The sequence below is a fragment of the Lichenostomus cassidix genome, unplaced genomic scaffold, assembly GCF_008360975.1.
Source record: "Lichenostomus cassidix isolate B80296 unplaced genomic scaffold, HeHo_3.0 HiC_scaffold_39, whole genome shotgun sequence".
Lineage (NCBI taxonomy): Eukaryota > Metazoa > Chordata > Aves > Passeriformes > Meliphagidae > Lichenostomus > Lichenostomus cassidix.
Genome location: NW_028147446.1, coordinates 1922829 through 1944375, shown reverse-complemented (window position 1 = coordinate 1944375; position 21547 = coordinate 1922829). Strand labels below are relative to the sequence as shown.

General features: G+C 49.8%; 2 protein-coding genes across 3 annotated transcripts in view; both read left to right on the top strand.

Annotated features, from left to right (window-relative positions):
* LOC146422711 (endoplasmic reticulum transmembrane helix translocase-like) overlaps positions 1 to 1252 on the top strand; it is an 11034-nt gene extending 9782 nt beyond the window's left edge. Inside the window, exon 6 of the mRNA XM_085045790.1 lies at positions 1208 to 1252. Coding sequence (XP_084901916.1) covers positions 1208 to 1252 — 45 coding nt within the window. The remainder of the gene's footprint in view (positions 1 to 1207) is intronic.
* Positions 1253 to 2388: 1136 nt separating this feature from the next.
* On the top strand, positions 2389 to 21378 carry OLFM2 (olfactomedin 2). Of its 2 annotated transcripts, XM_085045827.1 has the most exons (6): positions 2389 to 2823; positions 7899 to 8048; positions 12145 to 12300; positions 14211 to 14430; positions 16918 to 17024; positions 20673 to 21378. In XM_085045827.1, the coding sequence occupies exons 1-6, from the start codon at positions 2686 to 2688 to the stop codon at positions 21348 to 21350; spliced, it is 1449 nt and encodes a 482-aa protein (XP_084901953.1). In that variant the 5' UTR covers positions 2389 to 2685; the 3' UTR covers positions 21351 to 21378. The 2 variants fall into 2 exon arrangements, with proteins under 2 accessions (XP_084901953.1, XP_084901954.1); XM_085045828.1 differs by lacking the exons at positions 2389 to 2823; positions 7899 to 8048 and adding an exon at positions 8936 to 9010.
* The last annotated feature ends 169 nt before the right edge of the window (positions 21379 to 21547 follow it).

Here is a 21547-nt window from a genome sequence, read left to right as displayed (position 1 = left end):
TCCCCAAATCCCCCCAAAATCTCCCCAAAATCCCCCCAAATCCCCCTCCCCGCTCCCCTCCCCTCGGCTCCGGGGCTGGGGGCGCCGCGGCGGCGCGGAGCGTTGAGCTGCGGCTGCGCTCAGCCCGGGGGGGCTGGGGGGATCCGGGGGGGAATTTTGGGGGAATTTTGGGGGGATTTGGGGTGGGATTTGGGGTGGTTTCGGGGGGATTTGGGGTGCCGGGAGGGATCAGGATGCTCTTCCTCCCAAGCCTCCTCCTCCTCCTCCTCCTCTGCGCCGCGGCCAGGCAGGTAAGGGGGGCGGGGAGGGGAGATTTGGGGTTATTTGGGGATATTTTGGGGTTTTTTGGGGTTTTTTTTGGGGGACATTTTGGGATTTCGGGCTTCCCCCGTCCCGCCGGGAATGGCGGGAGCCGCGCTGGGTGTGGCCCGGGGGGGGCGGGGGGGACATTGGGGACAGCGGTGACACCGCGGGGGAGGGGAGGGGAGGGGGTGACACCGCCTGGGGACAATTGGGGACAATTAGGGACAACTAGGGACAATGGGGACAATGAGGGACAATTGGGGACATCCCCAGACACCCCCGGGTGGCACTGGGGGACATCTGGGGACACTGGAATTTTGGGATCCCCGGATGACATTTTGGGGTTCCAGGGTGGAATTTTAGGGTCCCGAGGCGGAGTTTTGGGGATATTTTGTCCCCAAAAAGAGGGTGGCAGAGCCCCGCGATGTCCCTTTTGGCCCCAAAAAAGGGGGAGCAGGTTTGGGTGTCTCTCCTCCCTGTCCCCCCCGGAGGTGACAAACCCCAAATTTGGGGACTCCGAGCCCTCGAGAGGTGACCCTGGGGGGGTTTGGGGACATTTCTGTGTCCCTCGCGGCTCCAGGAGCCTCCCAGGAACCCCAAAAAACCCAAAAAAACCCCAAAAAACCCAAAATCCCCAAACCCTCGCGGGTTTTGAGGCCGATAATGTCCCCAAGTGCCACATGTCGGGGGTCCCCAGGGGGTTTTGGGGTCGCCGATCTCTGCCATGAGCGCGGAAGAGGATTTGGGGGAATTTTGGGGATCTCAGGGAGCTCTTTGGGGGTCCTGCTTCCCTCAGTTTGGGGTTTTTGGGGTCCTGCTCCCCTCAGTTTGGGTTTTTTTGGGGTTCTGGTGTCCCAAACTGGGAATTTTTGGGGTCTTTGGGGGTCACATTTCCCCAGCCCAGCCCGGCCCGAGCGGCCCTACTGCCGCTGTCCGGATCCCGCCCTAAACCCACCCTAAACCCACTCAAACCCACCCCAAACCCACTCAAACCCGCCCTAAACCCACTCAAACCCACCCTAAACCCGCCCTAAACCCACCCCAAACCCACTCAAACCCACTCAAACCCACCCTAAACACACCCTAAACCCACTCAAACCCGCCCTAAATCTACTTAAACCCGCCCTAAACCACCCCAAACCCACTCAAACCCACCCTAAAACCGCCCTAAATCTACTCAAACCCACCCCAAACCCACTCAAATCCGCCCCAAACCCACTCAAACCCGCCCTAAATCCACCCTAAACCCACTCAAACCCACCCTAAAACCACTCAAACCCGCCCCAAACCCACTCAAATCCACCCCAAACCCACTCAAACCCACCCCAAACCCACTCAAACCCACCCTAAAACCACTCAAACCCACCCTAAACCCACTCAAACCGCCTCAAACCCACTCAAACCCACCCTAAATCTGCCCCAAACCCACTCAAACCCGCCCTAAGCCCATCCTAAACCCGCCCTGTACCTCCCCTAATCCCTCCCCCGGTGTCGATCCCGCCCCACACCGACCCCAAACCCGTTCCGTTCCCACCCCAAACCGACCCCAAACCCCCCCGGTGCCGGTACCGGTGTCAGTCCCGCCCCAAACCAACCCCAAACCCCCCCGGTGCCGCTCGCGGTCCCGGTTCCGCCCCCGGTGCACTCCCCTCCCTCCCTCCCTCCCTCCTCCCCCGGCGGCGCCGCTCCGTCCTGCTCCGTTCCGTTCCGTTCCGTTCCGCTCCCGGCTGGCCTCGGGCCAGCTCCGCCTACGTCACACCGGGGCTCTGCGGGCGGCGGGGGCGACTCGGTGCCGATCCGGTACCGATCCGGTGCCAGCCCAGAGCCTCTCCCGGTGCCTTTCCCGGTACCGATCCGGTGCCTTTCCCATCCCCGTTCCCATCCCCGTTCCCATCCCCGTTCCCGTTCCCATTCCCGGTACCGATCCGGTGCCATTCCCTGTGCCTTTCCCATTCCGTTCCCATTCCCGGTACCGATCCGGTGCCATTCCCTGTGCCTTTCCTATTCCCTTTCCCATTCCGTTCCCATTCCCGGTGCCATTCCCGGTACCGATCCGGTGCCGTTCCCATCCCCATTCCCATTCCCTTACCCGGTGCCGGTGCCTTTCCCGTTCCCATTCCCTTTCCCGTTCCCATTCCCCTTCCCATTCCCGGTGCCATTCCCGGTGCCTTTCCCGTTCCCATTCCCATTCCCGGTGCCGTTCCCGGTGCCATTCCCGGTACCGTTCCGCTCCCGCTCCCGTTCCCATCCCCATCCCACCCCATTTCCCCACCCCAATCCCCGTTCCCATTCCCGGTTCCGCCGCCGTTCCGCCGCTCCGGTGCGGCGATGCTGTGACCGGGGGGGCGGGGATGGCCCGGGCTGGCGGCGGCAGCGGCGACAATGACGGTGCCGCTGCTGAAGATCGGGGCTGTGCTCAGCACCATGGCCATGGTCACCAACTGGATGTCCCAAACGCTGCCGTCGCTCGTGGGGCTCAACGGCACGGCCGTGTCCCGGGCGGGCACCTCGGAGCGCATCGTGAGTGCCCCGCCGCACCGGGGGGGTCCCGGGGGGTTACCGGGGGGGTTACCGGAGGGGTTTGGGGGGATTTGGGGTGGTTTTGGGGCTGCGCGGGGGGTGAGGATGCGGCGCGGAGATGCGACAGCCGCAGGGAGGGGTGAGGGGTGGGGGGGGCTGATGGCCTCCGGTGCTTGTCGGGGTACCGGGACACCCCCGGGACCCCCGGGGACACCACCGGGACCCCCCCTCTGCCACCCCCGGGACCCCCAGGGACACCGGGACCCCCCCTCTGCCACCCCCGGGACACCCCCGGGACCCCCAGGGACCCTCCAGGGACACCCCCGGGACACCGGGACCCCCTTCTGCCATCCCGGGGACACCTCCGGGACCCCCAGGGACCCCCCCCGGTGCACCGGAACACCCCCGGGGACACCCCCGGAACACCCCCGGGACCCCTAGGGACACCTCCAGGACCCCCAGGGACCCCCCCCTCTGCCACCCCCGGGACCCCCAGGGACACTGGGACCCCCCCTCTGCCGTTCCCGGTCCCTCCCGGTGCACCGAGACCCTCCCAGAACCCCCCCGGTACACCGGGACCCCCCATCTGCCATCCCGGGGACCCCCAGGGACCCCCCGGTACACCGGGACCCCCCTCTGCCCCCCCCGGCCCTTCCCGGCGCACCGGCGCCCCCCGGTTTTTGGGATTCCCCCGGTTCTCCCCCGGGACCCCCAAATCCCCTCCGGGAAGCAGAAACCCCAAAACCCCCCCGGGAATTCCCGCCCGGATTTCCCTCCAAACCCCCTGCAGGACCCCCGGGAATTTGGGATCCCAAAAATCCCATTTTTTCCCCCTGGAAAATCCCAATTGGGGATTCTGGGGGAGGGCAGGACCCCATTTTGGGGTTTCCCGGAATTTGCAGGATCCCAATCCTGCAGTTTTCCACCCCAAAATTCCCTCTGGGAATCAGCGCCGAACCCCCCGCGGGAATCTGGGGGAAAAAATCCGCTTTTTGGGGGGGAATTTTGGGGTGGGGAGGCTCGGATTTGGGGTCTGGATGAGGCCGGGGGTGGAATTGCGGGGAGGGAGGAAGATTTGGGATGATTTGGGATGAATTGGGATGATTTTGGGATGATTTTGGGATGAATTTAGGATGAATTTAGGATGAAATCCTCCCCCGCAATCCCGGCAAATCCTATAAGGAATTTGGGATCCCAACGCCTCCCATTCCAGAAGGAATCCTTAGCGATTTTTTGGAGATTTTTTGGGATTTTTGGGGATTTTTGGGATCGCAATCCCAGCGGGAATTATCCCCCCCACCCCCCTTCCCAGCTGTCAATCACCGCCGGGGGCAATTAGCGCTGCCCGCCGTTAATTAGCGCCTCATTAGGCACCCCCGGCCCTCATTAATCACCGGCAAGCGCCGCTGGGAGCAAACCGGGCTGGCGGGGAACCCGAAAAAGGAGGAATTTGCCCCAAAAATCGCGGAGTTTGCCCCTAAAATCGCGGAATTTGCCCCCAAAAATCGCGGAGTTTGCCCCAAAAATCGCGGAATTTGCCCCAAAAATCGCGGGAGCCGCTGGGCTGAGCCTGGAGCTGCGCTGGGAGAAAAGCGGAATTTATTTCCTCTTTTTTCCCCCTTTTTTCCCTACTTTTCCCCTTTTTTTCCCCTTTTTTTCCCCTTTTTCCCCCTTTTTTTTCACCTTTTTTCCCCCTTTTTTCCCCCTTTCTTCCCTTTTTTCCCCTTTTTTCCCCTTTTTTTCCCTTTTTCCCCTTTTTCCTTTTTCCCTTTTTCCCCATTTTTCCCCTTTTCCCCTTTTTTCCCTTTTTTCCCCTTTCTTCCCCCTTTCTTCCCTTTCTTCCCTTTTTCCTTTTTTCCCTTTTTTCCCCCTTTTTTCCCCCTTTTTCCCTATTTTCCCCCATTTTTTCCCATTTTTTCCCCTTTTTTCCCCTTTTCCCCACATTTTTTCCCCATTTTTTTTCCCTTTTCCCCGATTTTCCCCCGTTTTTTCCTCCCGCTTTTAGGGCTCAGGAGGAATTTCCCGGGATTGGGGTTTGGGGGCCAAAAATCCCCCAAAAAATTGGGATCGGGAATAGGGAATGATTCCCGCCTTTCCCAAATCCCAGGATTTTGGGGTTTTCCATCCCAGGATTTTGGGGTTTTCCATCCCTGGATTTTGGGGTTTTCATCCCCGAATTTTGGGGTTTCCTTCTCTAGATTTTGAGGTTTTCCATCTCTGGATTTTGGGGTTTTCATCCCCGGATTTTGGGGTTTTCCATCCAAGGATTTTGGGCTTTTCCATCCCAGGATTTTGGGGTTTTCCATCCCAGGATTTTGGGGTTTTCCATCCATACATTTTGGGGTTTCCATCCCAGGATTTTGGGGTTTCCATCCCAGGATTTTGGGGTTTTCCATCTCTGGATTTTGGGGTTTTCCATCTCTGGATTTTGGGGTTTCCATCCATACATTTTGGGGTTTTCCATCCCTGGATTTTGGGGTTTCCATCCCAGGATTTTGGGGTTTTCCATCCCTGGATTTTGGGGTTTCCATCCCCGGATTTTGGGGTTTTCCATCCCTGGATTTTGGGGTTTTCCATCCATACATTTTGGGGTTTCCATCCCAGGATTTTGGGGTTTCCATCCCAGGATTTTGGGGTTTTCCATCCCCGGATTTTGGGGTTTTCAATCCCTGGATTTTGGGGTTTCCATCCCAGGATTTTGGGGTCCCAAATCCCCAGATTTTGGGGTTTTCCATCCATACATTTTGGGGTTTCCATCCCAGGATTTTGGGGTTTCCATCCCTGGATTTTGGGGTTTCCATCCCAGGATTTTGGGGTTTCCATCCCAGGATTTTGGGGTTTTCCATCCCCGGATTTTGGGGTTTTCAATCCCTGGATTTTGGGGTTTCCATCCCAGGATTTTGGGGTCCCAAATCCCCAGATTTTGGGGTTTCCATCCATACATTTTGGGGTTTCCATCCCTGGATTTTAGGGTTTCCATCCCCGAATTTTGGGATTTTCCATCCCAATTCTTCCTCCTCCATCCCTGGATCAAAATTCCCCTTTTTTTTTTCCCCCAAAATCCCGAATCCCTCGCCGCCCCTCCCCCCCGCAGGCCCCGCGGCGCTCATTAATTATTCATTAGCTCTCGCTAATTAAGGATTTCTGGCTCCTCCTGCCGGGGGGGAGGGGAAGCTTTCGCTCCGCTTTTTTTGGGGTTTTTTCTCCCAGATTTTTCTGAATTCCCAGAGGGTTTTTTGGGTGGAAAAACGGCGATTTTGGGGTTCCCGGGATTGGCGATTTTGGGGTTTGGTTGGGTTTTTCCCGAGGTTTATCCGGAATTTGGGGGATTTGGGGATCCTGGAGGGAATTTCCGGCTTTTTCCCCTTGGATTGCGTCACTGGTGTGACGTCAGCGCGGTTGTGACGTCATCTCGCGGGGAACGGGAGGATTGCTGAGTTTGCTTTATCCCATAAATCCCGAAATCCAAGAAATCCATCCCAAAATCCATCCCATAATTCCCAAAAATCCCAGAAATCCATCCCAAAATCCCATCAATCCCATAAATCCCCAAATCCCAAAACCCCATAAATCCCAAACTCCCATAAATCCCCAAATCCCATCCCAAAAATCCCATAAATCACATCAATCCCAAACTCCCATAAATCCCCAAATCCCAAACACCCCAAATCCCTAAATCCCCAAATCCCAAACTCCCATAAATCCCCAAATCCCAAACTCCCAAAAATCCCAGAAATCCCAGAAATCCCCAAATCCCAAACTCCCCAAATCCCTAAATCCCCAAATCCCATAAATCCCTAAATCCCCAAATCCCAAACTCCCATAAATCCCCAAATCCCATCCCAAAAATCCCAGAAATCCCAGAAATCCCCAAATCCCCATCAATCCCCATCATTCCCACCCATTTCCCCCTTTTTTTTTCCCATCTTTCCCAGGTTTTTATCCATATTTTTCCCCATCTCCGCATCGAATTTTTTCCCAATCCAGAGATTTTTCCCTCCTCAAAATCCTGATTTTTCCTCCCAATTTGGGATTTTTCCCTCCAATCCCCCTTTTCCTGTTGTTTCCCACCACATTCATCCCAAAAAACCCTTTTTTCCCCTTTTTTTCCTCATTTATTCTCTCCACATTCCATGGATTTTTTCCTGATTTATTCTCTCCGTTTCCCAGAGCCCTGAGGAGTCTGGCAGGGCTGGAAAAACCTGTGAAAAATGCAGATTTTGGGATCAGGATGTGCCCAAAACTGGGATTTTCCAGCTCAGGGGATTTTTCTGGGATCATCCCAGGTTTTTCTGGGATTCTGATCCCTAATCCCGATTTTCCAGCCCCTTTTCCAGAGCCCTGATGAGTCTGCCAGGGGTGGAAAAACCCAGGAAAGAGATTAAAAAAAGACGGAAAATCATGGGAAAAATGCAGATTTTTGAGTCAGGAACTGGGAATTCCCATTTTCTGGGATAATCCCAGTTTTTCCTGGAATTCTGACTCCTAATCCCAATTTTCCAGCCCCTTTTCCAGAGCCCTGACAAGGCTGGCAGGGTTAGAAAAACCCAAGAAAGAGATTAAAAAAAGACGGAAAACCACAATATAGCTGGGAAATAATGGGAAAAATGCAGATTTTTGAACCTGGAACTGGGAATTCCCATTTCCTGGGATCATCCCAGTTTTTCCTGGAATTCTGACTCCTAATCCCAATTTTCCAGACCCTTTTCCAGAGCCCTGACAAGACTAGCAGGGTTGGAAAAACCCAGAAAAGAGAGGAAAAAAAGAGATGAAAATCACAATATGGCTGGGAAATAATGGGAAAAATGCAGATTTTTGAGTCAGGAACTGGGAATTCCCATTTCCTGGGATCATCCCGGGTTTTCCCGGAATTTTCCCGATTTTCCAGACCCTTTTCCAGAGCCCTGACGAGGCTGGCAGGGTTAGAAAAACCCAAGAAAGAGATTAAAAAAAGACGGAAAATCACAATACAGCTGGGAAATAATGGGAAAAATGCAGATTTTTGAGTCAGGAACTGGGAATTCCCATTTCCTGGGATCATCCCGGGTTTTCCCGGAATTTTCCCGATTTTCCAGACCCTTTTCCAGAGCCCTGACGAGGGCTGGCAGGTGTACACGTCGGCCCAGGCTCCGGACGGGAAGTGTCTGTGCACAGCAGTGATTCCCGTGCAGGGATCTTGCTCCAGAGACCTGCGCAGCCTGCAGCTCCGCCAGCTCATGGAGAAGGTCGGGAATTCGGGAATTTCGGGAATTTTGGGAATTTTGGGGTGTTTGGGGGAGTTTGGGGGCTGAATGGGGATGAGGTTGTCAGGAAGTTTGGGAATTTTGGGGGATGAACGGGGAGGAGGTTGTCAGGAATTTCCGCAGCCTGCAGCTCCGCCAGCTCATGGAGAAGGTCGGGAATTTTGGGAATTTTGGGAATTTCGGGAATTTTGGGGTGTTTGGGGGAGTTTGGGGGGTGAATTGGGGGGAGGTTTTCAGGAATTTTGGGGAGTTTGGGGGATGAACGGGGAGGAGGTTGTCAGGAATTCCCGCAGCCTGCAGCTCTGGCAGCTCATGGAGAAGGTCGGGAATTTGGGAATTTCGGGAATTTTGGGGAGTTTGGCGGGGAGGTTGTCAGGAATTCCAGGAATTTGGGGAATTTCGGGGAGTTTGGGGGATGAACGGGGAGGTTGTCAGGAATTCCCACAGCCTGCAGCTCCGGCAGCTCATGGAGAAGGTCAGGAATTTTGGGAATTTTGGGAATTTTGGGGTGTTTGGGGGGGAGGTTGTCAGGAATTTCGGGGAGTTTGGGGGATGAACGGGGAGGTTGTCAGGAATTCCCGCAGCCTGCAGCTCCGGCAGCTCGTGGAGAAGGTTGGGAATTTTGGGAATTTTGGGAATTTCGGGAATTTTGGGGTGTTTGGGGGGGAGGTTGTCAGGAATTTCGGGAATTTGGGGAATTTCGGGAAGTTTGGGGGATGAACGGGAAGGAGGTTGTCAGGAATTTCCACAGCCTGCAAAGTCCGGCAGCTCATGGAGAAGGTCGGGAATTTGGGAATTTTGGGAATTTCGGGAATTTTGGGGTGTTTGGGGGGTGAATGGGGAGGGAATTGTCAGGAATTTTGGGAATTTTTGGGGTTTGGGGGATGAACGGGGAGGTTGTCAGGAATTCCCGCAGCCTGCAGCTCCGCCAGCTCATGGAGAAGGTTGGGAATTTGGAAATTTTGGGAATTTTGGGGTGTTTGGGGGGGAGGTTGTCAGGAATTTCAGGAATTTTGGGGGATGAATTGGGAGGAGGTTGTCAGCAGTTCCCAGGAATTTTGGGAATTTTGGGGAATTTTGGGGAGTTTGGGGGGTGAATTGGGAGGGGGTTGTCAGGAATTTTGGGAATTTCAGGAAGTTTGGGGGGATGAATGAGGAGAGGGTTGTCAGGAATTTTGGGAAGTTTGGGGAATTTTGGGAAGTTTGGGGGGCTGAATGGGGAGGAGGTTGTCAGCAATTCCAGGAATTTGGGGAATTTTTGGGGTTTGGGGGCTGAATGAGGAGCGGGTTGTGGATGTTTTGGGAATCCTGTGGGAATTCCAGGGATGAGGATTTTTATGGGATTTCCAGGGATGAGGATCCTGTGGGGTCCAATTCTGGTTCCCCTAATTTTCCCCCAATTTTCCCCCCAATTTTTCCCCCAATTTTTGCCCAATTTTCCCCAATTTTTGCTTAATTTTTCCCGAATTTTCCCCCAATTTTCCCCCAATTTTCCCCAATTTCCCCAATTTCCAATTTTCCCTCATTTTTCCCCATTTTTTCCCCCATTTTTCCCCATTTGTCCCCATTTTTGTCTCCACTTTTTCCCCCATTTTCCCAATTTTCCCCCAATTTTCCCCAATTTTCCTTCCAATTCTTCCATTTCCTCATTTTCCCCATTTTTCCCCCATTTTTCCCTCATTTTTACCCATTTTTTACTCATTTTTCTCCCAATTTTCCCCCATTTTCTCCCAATTTTCCCCATTTTTTCCCAATTTTTCCCCAGTTTTCCCCCACAACCAAACCCCAAACCCATTTTTAACACAATTTGGGATTTTCCCACCCCAATCCTGGGGTTTTCCCAGCCGAATCCATGGATTTTCCCCTTTTTTCCCATTTAATTTCCTGCCGGTTCTCCAGCAATCCCACAAAACTTTGATCCCAAAACTCCTCCTGGAAGGCGCAGCTCCCCAAATCCCGGCGGAGCAAATCCCATCAATAAATCAGGGATGGTTTGGCTTTGAAAATCCGGGAATGAAAGGGAATTGGGAGCTGGGAAGAGGTTTGGAAAACAAACAGCGGCTGAGGCAGGGGGAGGAAAAAGGGATTTGAGGGAGAAAAAAAGGATTTCTGGGAGAAAAAAAGGGTTTGAGGGAGGAAAAAAGGGTTTCTGGGAGAAAAAAAGGGTTTGAGGGAGGAAAATGCAGGATTTGGGGGGAAAAAAGCGGGATTGGGGGGGAAAAAGGGATTTGAGAGAGAGAAAAAGTAGGATTTTGGGGGAAAAAAAGCAGGATTTGGGGGGGAAAAGGGATTTGAGGGAGAAAAAAAAGGGTTTCTGGGAGAAAAAAGGATTTCTTGGAGAAAAAAGCGGGATTTGGGGGAAAACAAGTGGGATTTTGGGGGAAAAAAGTGGGATTTGGGGGAAAAAAAGTGGGATTTGAGGGGGAAAAATACAGGATTTAGGAGGAAAAAGCGGGATTTGGGGGAAAAAAGTGGGATTTCGGGGGAAAAAAGGGATTTGAGGGAGAAAAAGATTTCTGGGAGAAAATACAGGATTTGGGGAAGTGGGATTGGGGCGAGAAAAAGCAGGATTGGGGGAAAGTGGGATTTGAGGGAGAAAAAAAGGGTTTGAGGGAGGAAAAAAGCAGGATTTGGGGAGAAAAACAGGATTTGGGGGGGAAAAGTGGGATTTGGGAGGAAAAAAGGGATTTGAGAGAGAGAAAAAGTAGGATTTTGGGGGGAAAAGTGGGATTTGAGGGAGAAAAATACAGGATTTGGGGGGGAAAAAGTGGGATTTGAGGGGAAAAAAGGATTTGGGGGAGAAAAAAGTGGGATTTGGGGGGGAAAAAGTGGAATTTGGGGCAGAAAAAAGTGGAATTTGGAGGGAAAAAAGTAGGATTTGGGGGGAAAAAAGCAGGATTTGATGACATCATCAGGGAGGGAAAAAGGAGGGAAAAAAAATCTGGATTGGGAAAAAGTCCAATGGTGGAGATGGGAAAAAAATATGGATAAAAACCTGGGAAAGATGGGAAAAAAAAGGGGAGAAATGGGTGGGAATGATGGGAATTGATGGGGATTTGGGGTCAGGATGTGCTGGGAATTGGGAATTTCCATTTCCTGGGATCATCCCAGGTTTTTCCTGGGATTCTGATCCCCAATCCCGATTTTCCAGACCCTTTTCCAGAGCCCTGCCGAGGCTGGCAGGGTTGGAAAAACCCAGGAAAGAGATTAAAAAAAGAGACAAAAATCACAATATTGCTGGGAAATGATGGGAAAAATGCAGATTTTTGAGTCGGGAACTGGGAATTTCCATTTCCTGGGATCATCCCGGGTTTTTCCTGGGATTCTGATTCCCAATTCCGATTTTCCAGAGCCCAGGATGGGATGAGGAATTTGGGATGGATTTTCCTGGGATGTCTCCCCATTCCCAACCCCATTAACCCCGTTAATTAATGAACCCCGTTAATTAATCCCTGCTAATGAAGGTGCAGAACATCTCGCAGTCCATGGAGGTTCTGGATCTGCAGTAACCCCATTAACCCCATTAACCCTGTTAATTAACCCCATTAACCCCATTAACCCCATTAATTAATGAACCCTGTTAATTAATCCCCGCTAATGAAGGTGCAGAACATCTCGCAGTCCATGGAGGTTCTGGATCTGCAGTAACCCCATTAACCCCATTAACCCCATTAATTAATTAACCCCATTAACCCCATTAACCCCATTAATTAATGAACCCCGTTAATTAATCCCGTTAATGAAGGTGCAGAACATCTCGCAGTCCATGGAGGTTCTGGATCTGCAGTAACCCCATTAACCCCATTAACCCCATTAATTAATTAACCCCATTAACCCCATTAACCCCATTAACCCCATTAACCCCATTAACCCCATTAATTAATGAACCCCGTTAATTAATCCCATTAATGAAGGTGCAGAACATCTCTCAGTCCATGGAGGTTCTGGATCTGCAGTAACCCCATTAACCCCTTTAACCCTGTTAATTAACCCCATTAACCCCATTAATTAATGAACCCCATTAACCCCATTAACCCCGTTAATTAATGAACCCCGTTAATTAATCCCATTAATTAAGGTGCAGAACATCTCGCAGTCCATGGAGGTTCTGGACCTGCGCACATTCCGGGATCTGCAGTACGTGAGGAACACAGAGTCGCTGCTGAGGGGGATGGAGAGCAGGATCAGAGCTGCAGCCGAGGGACAGAGAGCCCTGAGCGCCCGGGGATTCCAGGTGGGATGGGAATTTTGGGAATTTTGGGGATTTTGGGGGAATTTTGGGGGTTTTGGGGGAATTTTGGGGATTTTGTGGGAATTCAGAGGGAATTCTGTGGGATTTGGGGATGGAAAACAGGATCAGAGCAGCAGCCGAGGGGCAGAGAGCCCTGAGCGCCCGGGGATTCCAGGTGGGGATTTTGGGGGAATTTTGGGGGGAATTTTGGGGATTTTGGGGGGAATTTTGGGGATTTTGGGGGAATTCTGAGGGAATTCAGAGGGAATTTTGTGGGATTTGGGGTTGGAAAATGGGATTAGAGCAGCAGCCGAGGGGCAGAGAGCCCTGAGCGCCAGGGGATTCCAGGTGGGGATTTTGGGAATTTTATGGGAGTTTTGTGGGGATTTTGGGAATTTTGGGGATTTTGGGGGAATTTTGGGGGTTTTGGGGGAATTCGGAGGGAATTTTGTGGGATTTGGGGATGGAAAACAGGATCAGAGCAGCAGCCGAGGGGCAGAGAGCCCTGAGCGCTCATGGATTCCAGGTGGGGATTTTGGGGATTTTATGGGAGTTTTGTGGGGATTTTGTGGGGATTTTGTGGGAATTTTGTGGGGATTTTGTGGGAATTCTGGGGATTTTGGGGGAATTCTGGGGGTTTTGGGGGAATTCGGAGGGAATTCTGTGGGATTTGGGGCTGGAAAATTGGATTAGAGCAGCAGCTGAGGGACAGAGAGCGCTGAGCGCCCGGGGATTCCAGGTGGGGATTTTGGGAATTTTGGGAATTTTGGGGGTTTTGGGGGAATTCGGAGGGAATTCTGTGGGATTTGGGGTTGGAAAATGGGATTAGAGCTGCAGCCGAGGGGCAGAGAGCCCTGAGCGCCCGGGGATTCCAGGTGGGATGGGAATTTTGGGGGAATTCTGGGGGAATTTTGGGATTTTGGGAATTTTGGGGTTTTGGGGAATTCGAGGGAATTCAGAGGGAATTTTGTGGGATTTGGGGATGGAAACAGGATCAGAGCAGCAGCCGAGGCAGAGCCCTGAGCGCCCGGGATTCCAGGTGGGATGGGAATTTTGGGGGTTTTGGGGAATTTTGGGGTTTTGGGGGAATCTGAGGGAATTCATTTGGGCTGGAAAACAGGATCAGAGCTGCAGCCGAGGGCAAGAGCCCTGAGCGCCCGGGGATTCCAGGGGATTTGGGGATTTGGGAATTCTGGGATTTTGGAGGATTTCTGGGAGTTTTGGGGGAATTTTGTGGGAATTTGGGGGGAATTCTGTGGGATTTGGGGCTGGAAAACAGGATCAGAGCAGCAGCTGAGGGACAGAGAGCCCTGAGCGCCCGGGGATTCCAGGTGGGGATTTTGGGGGAATTTTGGGGGAATTTTGGGGATTTTGGGGGAATTCTGTGGGAATTTTTTTCCTCTTTCTCCCCCATTTCTCCCCCATTTTTTCCTCATTTTTTCCCCATTTTCCCCACATTTTTTCCCCCATTTTTCCTCATTCTTTCCTCATTCTTTCCTCATTCTTTCCTCATTCTTTCCCCATTTTTTCCCCATCCTTCCCCCATCTTTTCCCCATTTTCCCCCATTTTCCCCCATTTTCCTCTCATTTTTCCCCATTCTTTTCTCTTTCTTTCCCCATTTTCCTCATCTTTTCCCCCATCTTTTTCCCCATCTTTTCCCCATCTTTTCCCCATCTTTTCCCCATCTTTCCCATCTTTCCCCCCATTTTATTTTTCCCCCATTCTTTCCCCCATTCTTTCCCCATTCTTTCCCCATTCTTTCCCCATTCTTTCCCCATTCTTTCCCCATTCTTTCCCCATTCTTTCCCCATTCTTTCCCCATTCTTTCCCCATTCTTTCCCCATTTTTTCCTCATTCTTTCCCCATTTCTCCCCCATTTTTTCCCCATTTTCCCCCCATTTTTCCCCCGCAGGACCTGAAGCAGAAGATGCAGGAGCTGCTGCCGCTGCTGCCGGTTCTGGAGCAGTACAGATCCGACACCAGGCTGGTGGGACACCTGAAGGAGGAGGTCAGGAACCTGTCTGGGCTGCTGCTGCACATCCAGCAGGAGATGGGAGCTTACGACTACGAGGAGCTGCAGCAGAGGGTGCTGCTGCTGGAGGCCAGGCTGCACGCCTGCCTGCAGAAACTGGGTGAGGCAGGAGCCCTGGGATGGGGGAAAAACCCCAGGAAAAATCCCAAAAATCCTGGAAAAAACCTGGGAAAAATCGGGGGGGAAAATCCCCAAAATCCTGGTTTGAATGCTGGAAAAATCCTGGGAAAAATCCCAGAAAAAATCCCTGAATCCTGAAAAAATCAGAGGAAAAATCCCAGGAAAAATCAAGGGGAAAAATCCCCAAATCCTGGCTTGAATCCTGAAAAAACCCCAGGAAAAATCCCAGGAAAAATCAGGGGGAAAATCCCCAAAATCCTGGCCTGAATCCTGGAAAAATCCCAGGAAAAATCCCAGGAAAAATCCCAGGAAAAATCCCAGGAAAAATCCCAGGAAAAATCCCAGGAAAAATCCCCAAATCCTGGTCTGAATCCTGGAAAAATCCTGGGAAAATCCCAGAAAAAAATCCTGCAAAAATCCCAGGAAAAAATCCCAAAATCCTGGAAAAAACCCGGGAAAAATCAGGGGGGAAAATCTCAAAAATCCTGGAAAAAACCTGGGAAAAATCAGGGCAAAATCCCCAAATCCTGCCTTGAATGCTGGAAAAATCCTGGGAAAAATCGGGGCAAAATCCCCAAAATCCTGGCTTGAATGCTGGAAAAATCCTGGGAAAAGTCCCAGAAAAAATCCGGAAAAAATCCCAGGAAAAAATCTCAAAAATCCTGGAAAAAACCTGGGAAAAATCGGGGGGAAAATCCCCAAAATCCTGGTTTGAATGCTGGAAAAATCCTGGGAAAAATCCTGGGAAAAAATCCCAGAAAAAATCCCTGAATCCTGAAAAAATCAGAGGAAAAATCCCAGGAAAAATCAAGGGGAAAAATCCCCAAAATCCTGGCCTGAATCCTGAAAAAACCCCAGGAAAAATCCCAGGAAAAATCCCAGGAAAAATCCCCAAATCCTGGTCTGAATCCTGGAAAAATCCTGGGAAAAGTCCCGGAAAAAATCCTGCAAAAATCCCAGGAAAAAAATCCCAAAATCCTGGAAAAAACCCGGGAAAAATCGGGGGGGAAAATCTCAAAAATCCTGGAAAAAAGCTGGGAAAAATCGGGGCAAAATCCCCAAATCCTGGCTTGAATGCTGGAAAAATCCTGGGAAAAATCGGGGGGAAAATCCCCAAATCCTGGCCTGAATCCTGAAAAAAACCCGCTTGGAATCGGCCCTGAAATCCTGCAAAAATCAGGGGGAAAATCCCGGAAAAGATCCTGGAAAAATCACTGGAAAAATCCCAAAATCCTGGCCTCTTTTCCCCAGTTTTTCTCCCATCCCCATGACCCCAAATCCCAATTTTCCCCCAATTTGCCCACAATTCCCACTGTTTTCCAGGTCTTTTCCCCATCCCCATGATCCCAAATCCCCGATTTCCCCCAATCCCCCTCTAATTCCCTAAATTTTCCCATTTTTTTCCCATTTTTTCCCTAAATTTTCCCATTTTTTTCCCTAAATTTTCCCTAAATTTTCCCATTTTTTTCCCTAAATTTCCCCTAAATTTCCCCTAAATTTCCCCTAAATTTCCCCTAAATTTTCCCTAAATTTCCCCTAAATTTTCCCTAAATTTTCCCTAAATTTTCCCATTTTTCCCCTAAATTTTCCCATTTTTCCCTTAAATTTTCCCATTTTTCCCCTAAATTTCCCCTAAATTTCCCCTAAATTTTCCCAGTTTTTCCCCTAAATTTTCCCAGTTTTTCCCCTAAATTTTCCCAAAATTTCCCCATATTTTCACTAAATTTTCCCATTTTCCCCCCTAAATTTTCCCATTTTTCCTCTAAATTTTCCCATTTTTTCCCTAAATTTTCACTAAATTTCCCCTAAATTCCCCTAAATTTTCCCATTTTTCCCTAAATTTTCCCATTTTTTCCCTAAATTTTCCCAAAATTTTCCCAGATTTTCCCCAAATTTTCCCATTTTCCCAATTTCCCCTAAATTTTCCCATTTTTCCCCTAAATTTCCCCTAAATTTTCCCTAAATTTCCCCTAAATTTCCCCTAAATTTCCCCTAAATTTTCCCTAATTTCCCCCTAAATTTCCCTCTAAATTCCTCCTAAATTCCCCTAATTTTTCCCTAAATTTCCCCTAATTTCCCCAATATTTCCCCTAAATTTCCCCTAAATTTCCCCAATTTTTTCCCTAAATTTTCCCTAAATTTTCCCTAAATTTTCCCTAAATTTTCCCTAAATTTTCCCTAAATTTTCCCTAAATTTTCCCCAAAATTTTCCCATTTTTTCCCTAAATTTTCCCTAAATTTTCCCTAAATTTCCCCATTTTTTCCCTAAATTTTCCCGTTTTTCCCCTAAATTTTCCCATTTTTCCCTAAATTTTCACGTTTTTCCCTAAATTTTCCCTTTTTTTCCCTAAATTTTCCCGTTTTTTCCCATTTTTTCCCTAAATTTTCCCTTTTTTCCCCTAAATTTTCCCGTTTTTTCCCATTTTTTCCCTAAATTTTCTGTTTTTTCCCGTTTTCCCGTTGCCAGGCTGCGGGAAGCTCACCGGGGTCAGCAATCCCATCACCATCCGCGCCTCGGGATCTCGCTTTGGCTCCTGGATGACAGACACCATGACCCCCAGCGCCGACAGCCGGGTGAGAGACCCCAAAAAACCCCCAAAAAACCCCAAAAACGGGGAGAAAACCACAAAAAACAGGGAGAAAAACCCAAAAAATGGGGAAAAAACAAAGAAAAAAAGGGGAAAAACCCCAAAAATGGGGGGAAAAACGACAAAAACGGACCCCCAGCGCCGACAGCCGGGTGAGAGACCCCAAAAAACCCCCAAAAAACCCCAAAACGGGGAGAAAAACCCAAAAAATGGGGGGAAAACCACAAAAAACAGGGAGAAAAACCCAAAAAATGGGGGAAAAAACAAAGAAAAAAAGGGAAAAAAACCCAAAAATGGGGGGAAACCCACAAAAACAGGGACCCTGAGAGCCTACAGCCAGGTGAGAGACCCCAAAAATCCCCAAAAACGGGGAGAAAAACCCAAAAAATGGGGGGAAAAACCCCCAAAGTGGGAGAAATATCCCAAAAAATGGGGGAAAAAACCCAAAAAGGGGGGAGAAAACCCCTAAAAATGGGGGGGAAAAACCAAAAATGGGAAAAAAAACCCAGACTGGGGGGGGGGCAACCCAAAAAAAGGGGAAAAAACAAAAAAAAAGGGGAAAAAAACCCAAAAAATGGGGAAAAAACCTCAAGAAATGGGGAGAAAAACCCAAAAAAATGGGGAAAATAACTCAAGAAATGGGGAAAAAATCCCCCAAACTGGGGGGGAAAAGACCCAAGAACGGGGAGAAAAACCCAAAAAATAGGGAGAAAACCAAAAAAATGGGGCAAAAGTTCCCCAAAAAATGGGGAGAAAACCCCAAAACGGGGAGAAAAACCCCAAAAATGGGGAAAATAACTCAAGAAATGGGGAAAAAAACCCAAAAATGGGGGGAAAACCACAAAAACAGGGACCCTGAGCACTGACAGCCGGGTGAGAGACCTCAAAAAACCCCAAAAATGGGGAAAAAATCCCAAAAATGGGGGAAAAACCCCCAAAAATGGGGAAAATAACTCAAGAAATGGGGAGAAAAACCCCAAGAAATGGGGGGAAAAAACCCAAAAATGGGGGAAAAAACAAAGAAAAAAAGAGAAAAATCCCAAAAAATGGGGGGGAAAACCCCAAAAGTGGGGAAAAACCAAAAAAAAAAAGGGAAAAAACCCCAAAATGGGGGGAAAACCACAGAAACAGGGACCCCAAGTGCTGACAGCCGGGTGAGAGACCCTAATAATGGGGCCAAAACCCAAAAAATGGGAAAAAAATCCCAAAAACGGGGAGAAAAACGCCAAAAAATGGGGAAAATAACTCAAGAAATGGGGAAAAAAATCCCAAAAATGGGGGGAAAAACCCCAAAAATGGGGAAAATAACTCAAGAAATGGGGGAAAAAAACCCAAAAATGGGGGGAAAACCACAAAAACAGGGACCCTGAGCGCCGACAGCCGGGTGAGAGACCCCAAAAAACCCCAAAAAAACCCCAAAACCAGGGAGAAAAACCAAAAAAATGGGGAAAAAAACCTCAAGAAATGGGGAAAAAACAAAGAAAAAAAGGGGAAAAACCCCAAAAATGGGGGGAAAAACGACAAAAACGGACCCCCAGTGCCGACAGCCGGGTGAGAGACCCCAAAAACGGGGAAAAAAACCCCCAAAATAGGGAAAAAAACCTCCAAAATTGGGGAAAAAACCTCAAAAAATGGGGAAAAAACCCCAAAAAAGGGGAAAAAACCCCAAAAATGGGGGAAAACCCCTAAAAATTGGGGGGAAAACCCCTCCTGGGCACCCCAAATCCTGGGATTTGGGATTGATCACCCCAGAAACTCCAGGAAAATCCACGGATTTGGGGCCTGGCTGGGATTTTGGGGGATTTTTGGGGTTTTCTCTGATCTCACTGAGGTTTGGAGCTCATTCTGGAGGGGATTTGATCCCATTTTCACCACCTGAAACCCCATTTTCCACCCCATTTTCCCCTCTTTTTCCCCCTCATTTTTTCCCTTTTTTTCCCCATTTATTCCCTTTTTTCCTGCATTTTTTTCCCTCTTTTTTTCCCCCATTTCCCTCCCATTTCCTCCTGATTTTAACCCCATTTTTATCCCATTTGCCCCCATTTTTCCCTCGTTTTAAACCCATTTTTCCCCATTTCTCCCCATATTTCCCTCCCCAGGTGTGGTACATGGATGGCTACTACATTTTTCCCCATTTTTATCCCATTTTAACCCCATTTCTTTCCATTTTCCCCCGTTTTTATCCCATTTCCCCCCATTTTCCCTCCAATTTTACCCTTTCCTCCCCATATTTCCCACCCCAGGTATGGCACATGGACAGCTACTACATTTTTCTCCATTTTTATCCCATTTTAACCCCATTTCTCCCCATTTTTCCCCATTTTCCCCCCAATTTTAACCCTTTTTCCCCCCATGTTTTCCCCATTTTTATCCCATTTTCCCCTCATTTTAACCATGTTTCCCCCCTTTTAATCCCATTTTTCCCCATTTTTCCCCCCAATTTTTACCCTTTCCTCCCCATATTTCCCACCCCAGCTGTGGTACATGGACAGCTACTGCATTTTAACCCCATTTTTATCCCATTTTCCCCCCATTTCTCCCCATTTTTGTCCCATTTTTCCCCAATTTTAACCCATTTCTCCCCATTTCTCCCCATTTTTCAGGTGTGGTACATGGACGGCTAATACATTTCCCCCCATTTCCTCCCATTTTTATCCCATTTTCCCCCCATTTCTCCACATTTTTCCCATTTTCCCCCCAATTTTAACCCTTTCCTCCCCATATTTCCCACCCCAGGTGTGGTACATGGACAGCTACTACATTTTAACCCCATTTTTATCCCATTTTAACCCCATTTCTCCCCATTTTTCCCCATTTTTATCCCATTTCCCCCCATTTTTCCCCATTTTTAACTCCATTTTTCCCCATTTTTTTCCCATTTTTCCCCCCAATTTTAACTCTTTCCTCCCCAGGTATGGTACATGGACGGCTACTACATTTTTCCCCATTTTTATCCCATTTTAACCCCATTTCTCCCCATTTTTCCCCATTTTCCCCCAATTTTTACCCTTTTCCCCCATGTTTTCCCCATTTTTATCCCATTTGCCCTCATTTTAACCATGTTTCCCTTTAATCCCATTTTTCCCCATTTTCCCCCAATTTTAACCCTTTCCTCCCCATTTTCCCCCCAATTTTAACCCTTTCCTCCCCATTTCCCCCCATTTTCAATCCCAATTTTAACCCTTTCCTCCCCCGTTTCCCCAGGTGTGGTACATGGACGGCTACTACATTTTTCCCCGTTTTTATCCCATTTTTATCCCATTTTCCCCCCATTTCTCCCCAATTGTAACCCTTTCCTCCCCATATTTCCCTCCCCAGGTGTGGTACATGGACGGCTACTACATTTTCCCCCATTTTCCCCCCAATTTTAACCCTTTTTTCCCCATTTTCTCCCCAATTTTAACCCTTTCCTCCCCATATTTCCCTCCCCAGGTGTGGTACATGGACGGCTACTACATTTTCCCCCCAATTTTAACCCATTTTAACCCCATTTCTCCCCATTTTTCCCCGTTTTTATCCCATTTTTCCCCATTTTTAACTCCATTTTCCCCATTTTTTTCCCATTTCCCCCCCAATTTTAACCCTTTTCCCCCCATTTCTCCCCAATTTTAACCCTTTCCTCCCCGTCCCCCAGGTGTGGTACATGGACGGCTACTACAAAGGCCGCCGCGTTTTGGAATTCCGCACCCTCTCCGACTTCGTCTCCGGCCAGAACTTCGTCCAGCACCTCCTGCCCCACCCCTGGGCCGGCACTGGCCACGTGGTGTTCAACGGCTCCCTCTACTACAACAAATTCCAGACCAACCTGGCCGTCCGCTACCACTTCCGCTCGCGCAGCGTGCTGGTGCAGCGCAGCCTGCCCGGCGCCGGCTTCAACAACACCTTCCCCTACTCCTGGGGAGGATTCTCCGACATCGACTTCATGGTGGATGAGAGCGGCCTGTGGGTGGTTTACTCCTCCAACCAGAACGCCGGGAACATCGTGCTGAGCCGGCTGGATCCTCACTCCCTGGAGATCCTGCGCAGCTGGGACACGGGTTACCCCAAGCGCAGCGCCGGCGAGTCCTTCCTCATCTGCGGCGTGCTCTACGTCACCAACTCCCACCTGGCCGGCGCCAAGATCTACTTCGCCTACTCCACGAACACTTCCAGCTACGAGTACACCGACATCCCCTTCCACAACCAGTACTCCCACATCTCCATGCTGGACTACAACCCGCGGGAGAGGGTGCTCTACACCTGGAACAACGGCCACCAGGTGCTCTACAACGTCACGCTCTTCCACCTGGTCAGCACCGCCGGCGAGCTCTGACTGACGGAGGTTTTGGGATATTTTGGGGTTTTTTCTGGTTGTGGAGTCGGGATGATGGTGGTTGAGTTGGAAAGTTGAGGTTGCTGCCCTGAAATCTGCCTTATTGCCAGCGGTTTGCCACCTGCGATGTGGTTTTCCCACTTTTTTCCATTTTTTTTCTCCCTTTTTTCCATTTTTTTCTGCATTTTTTCCCCCTT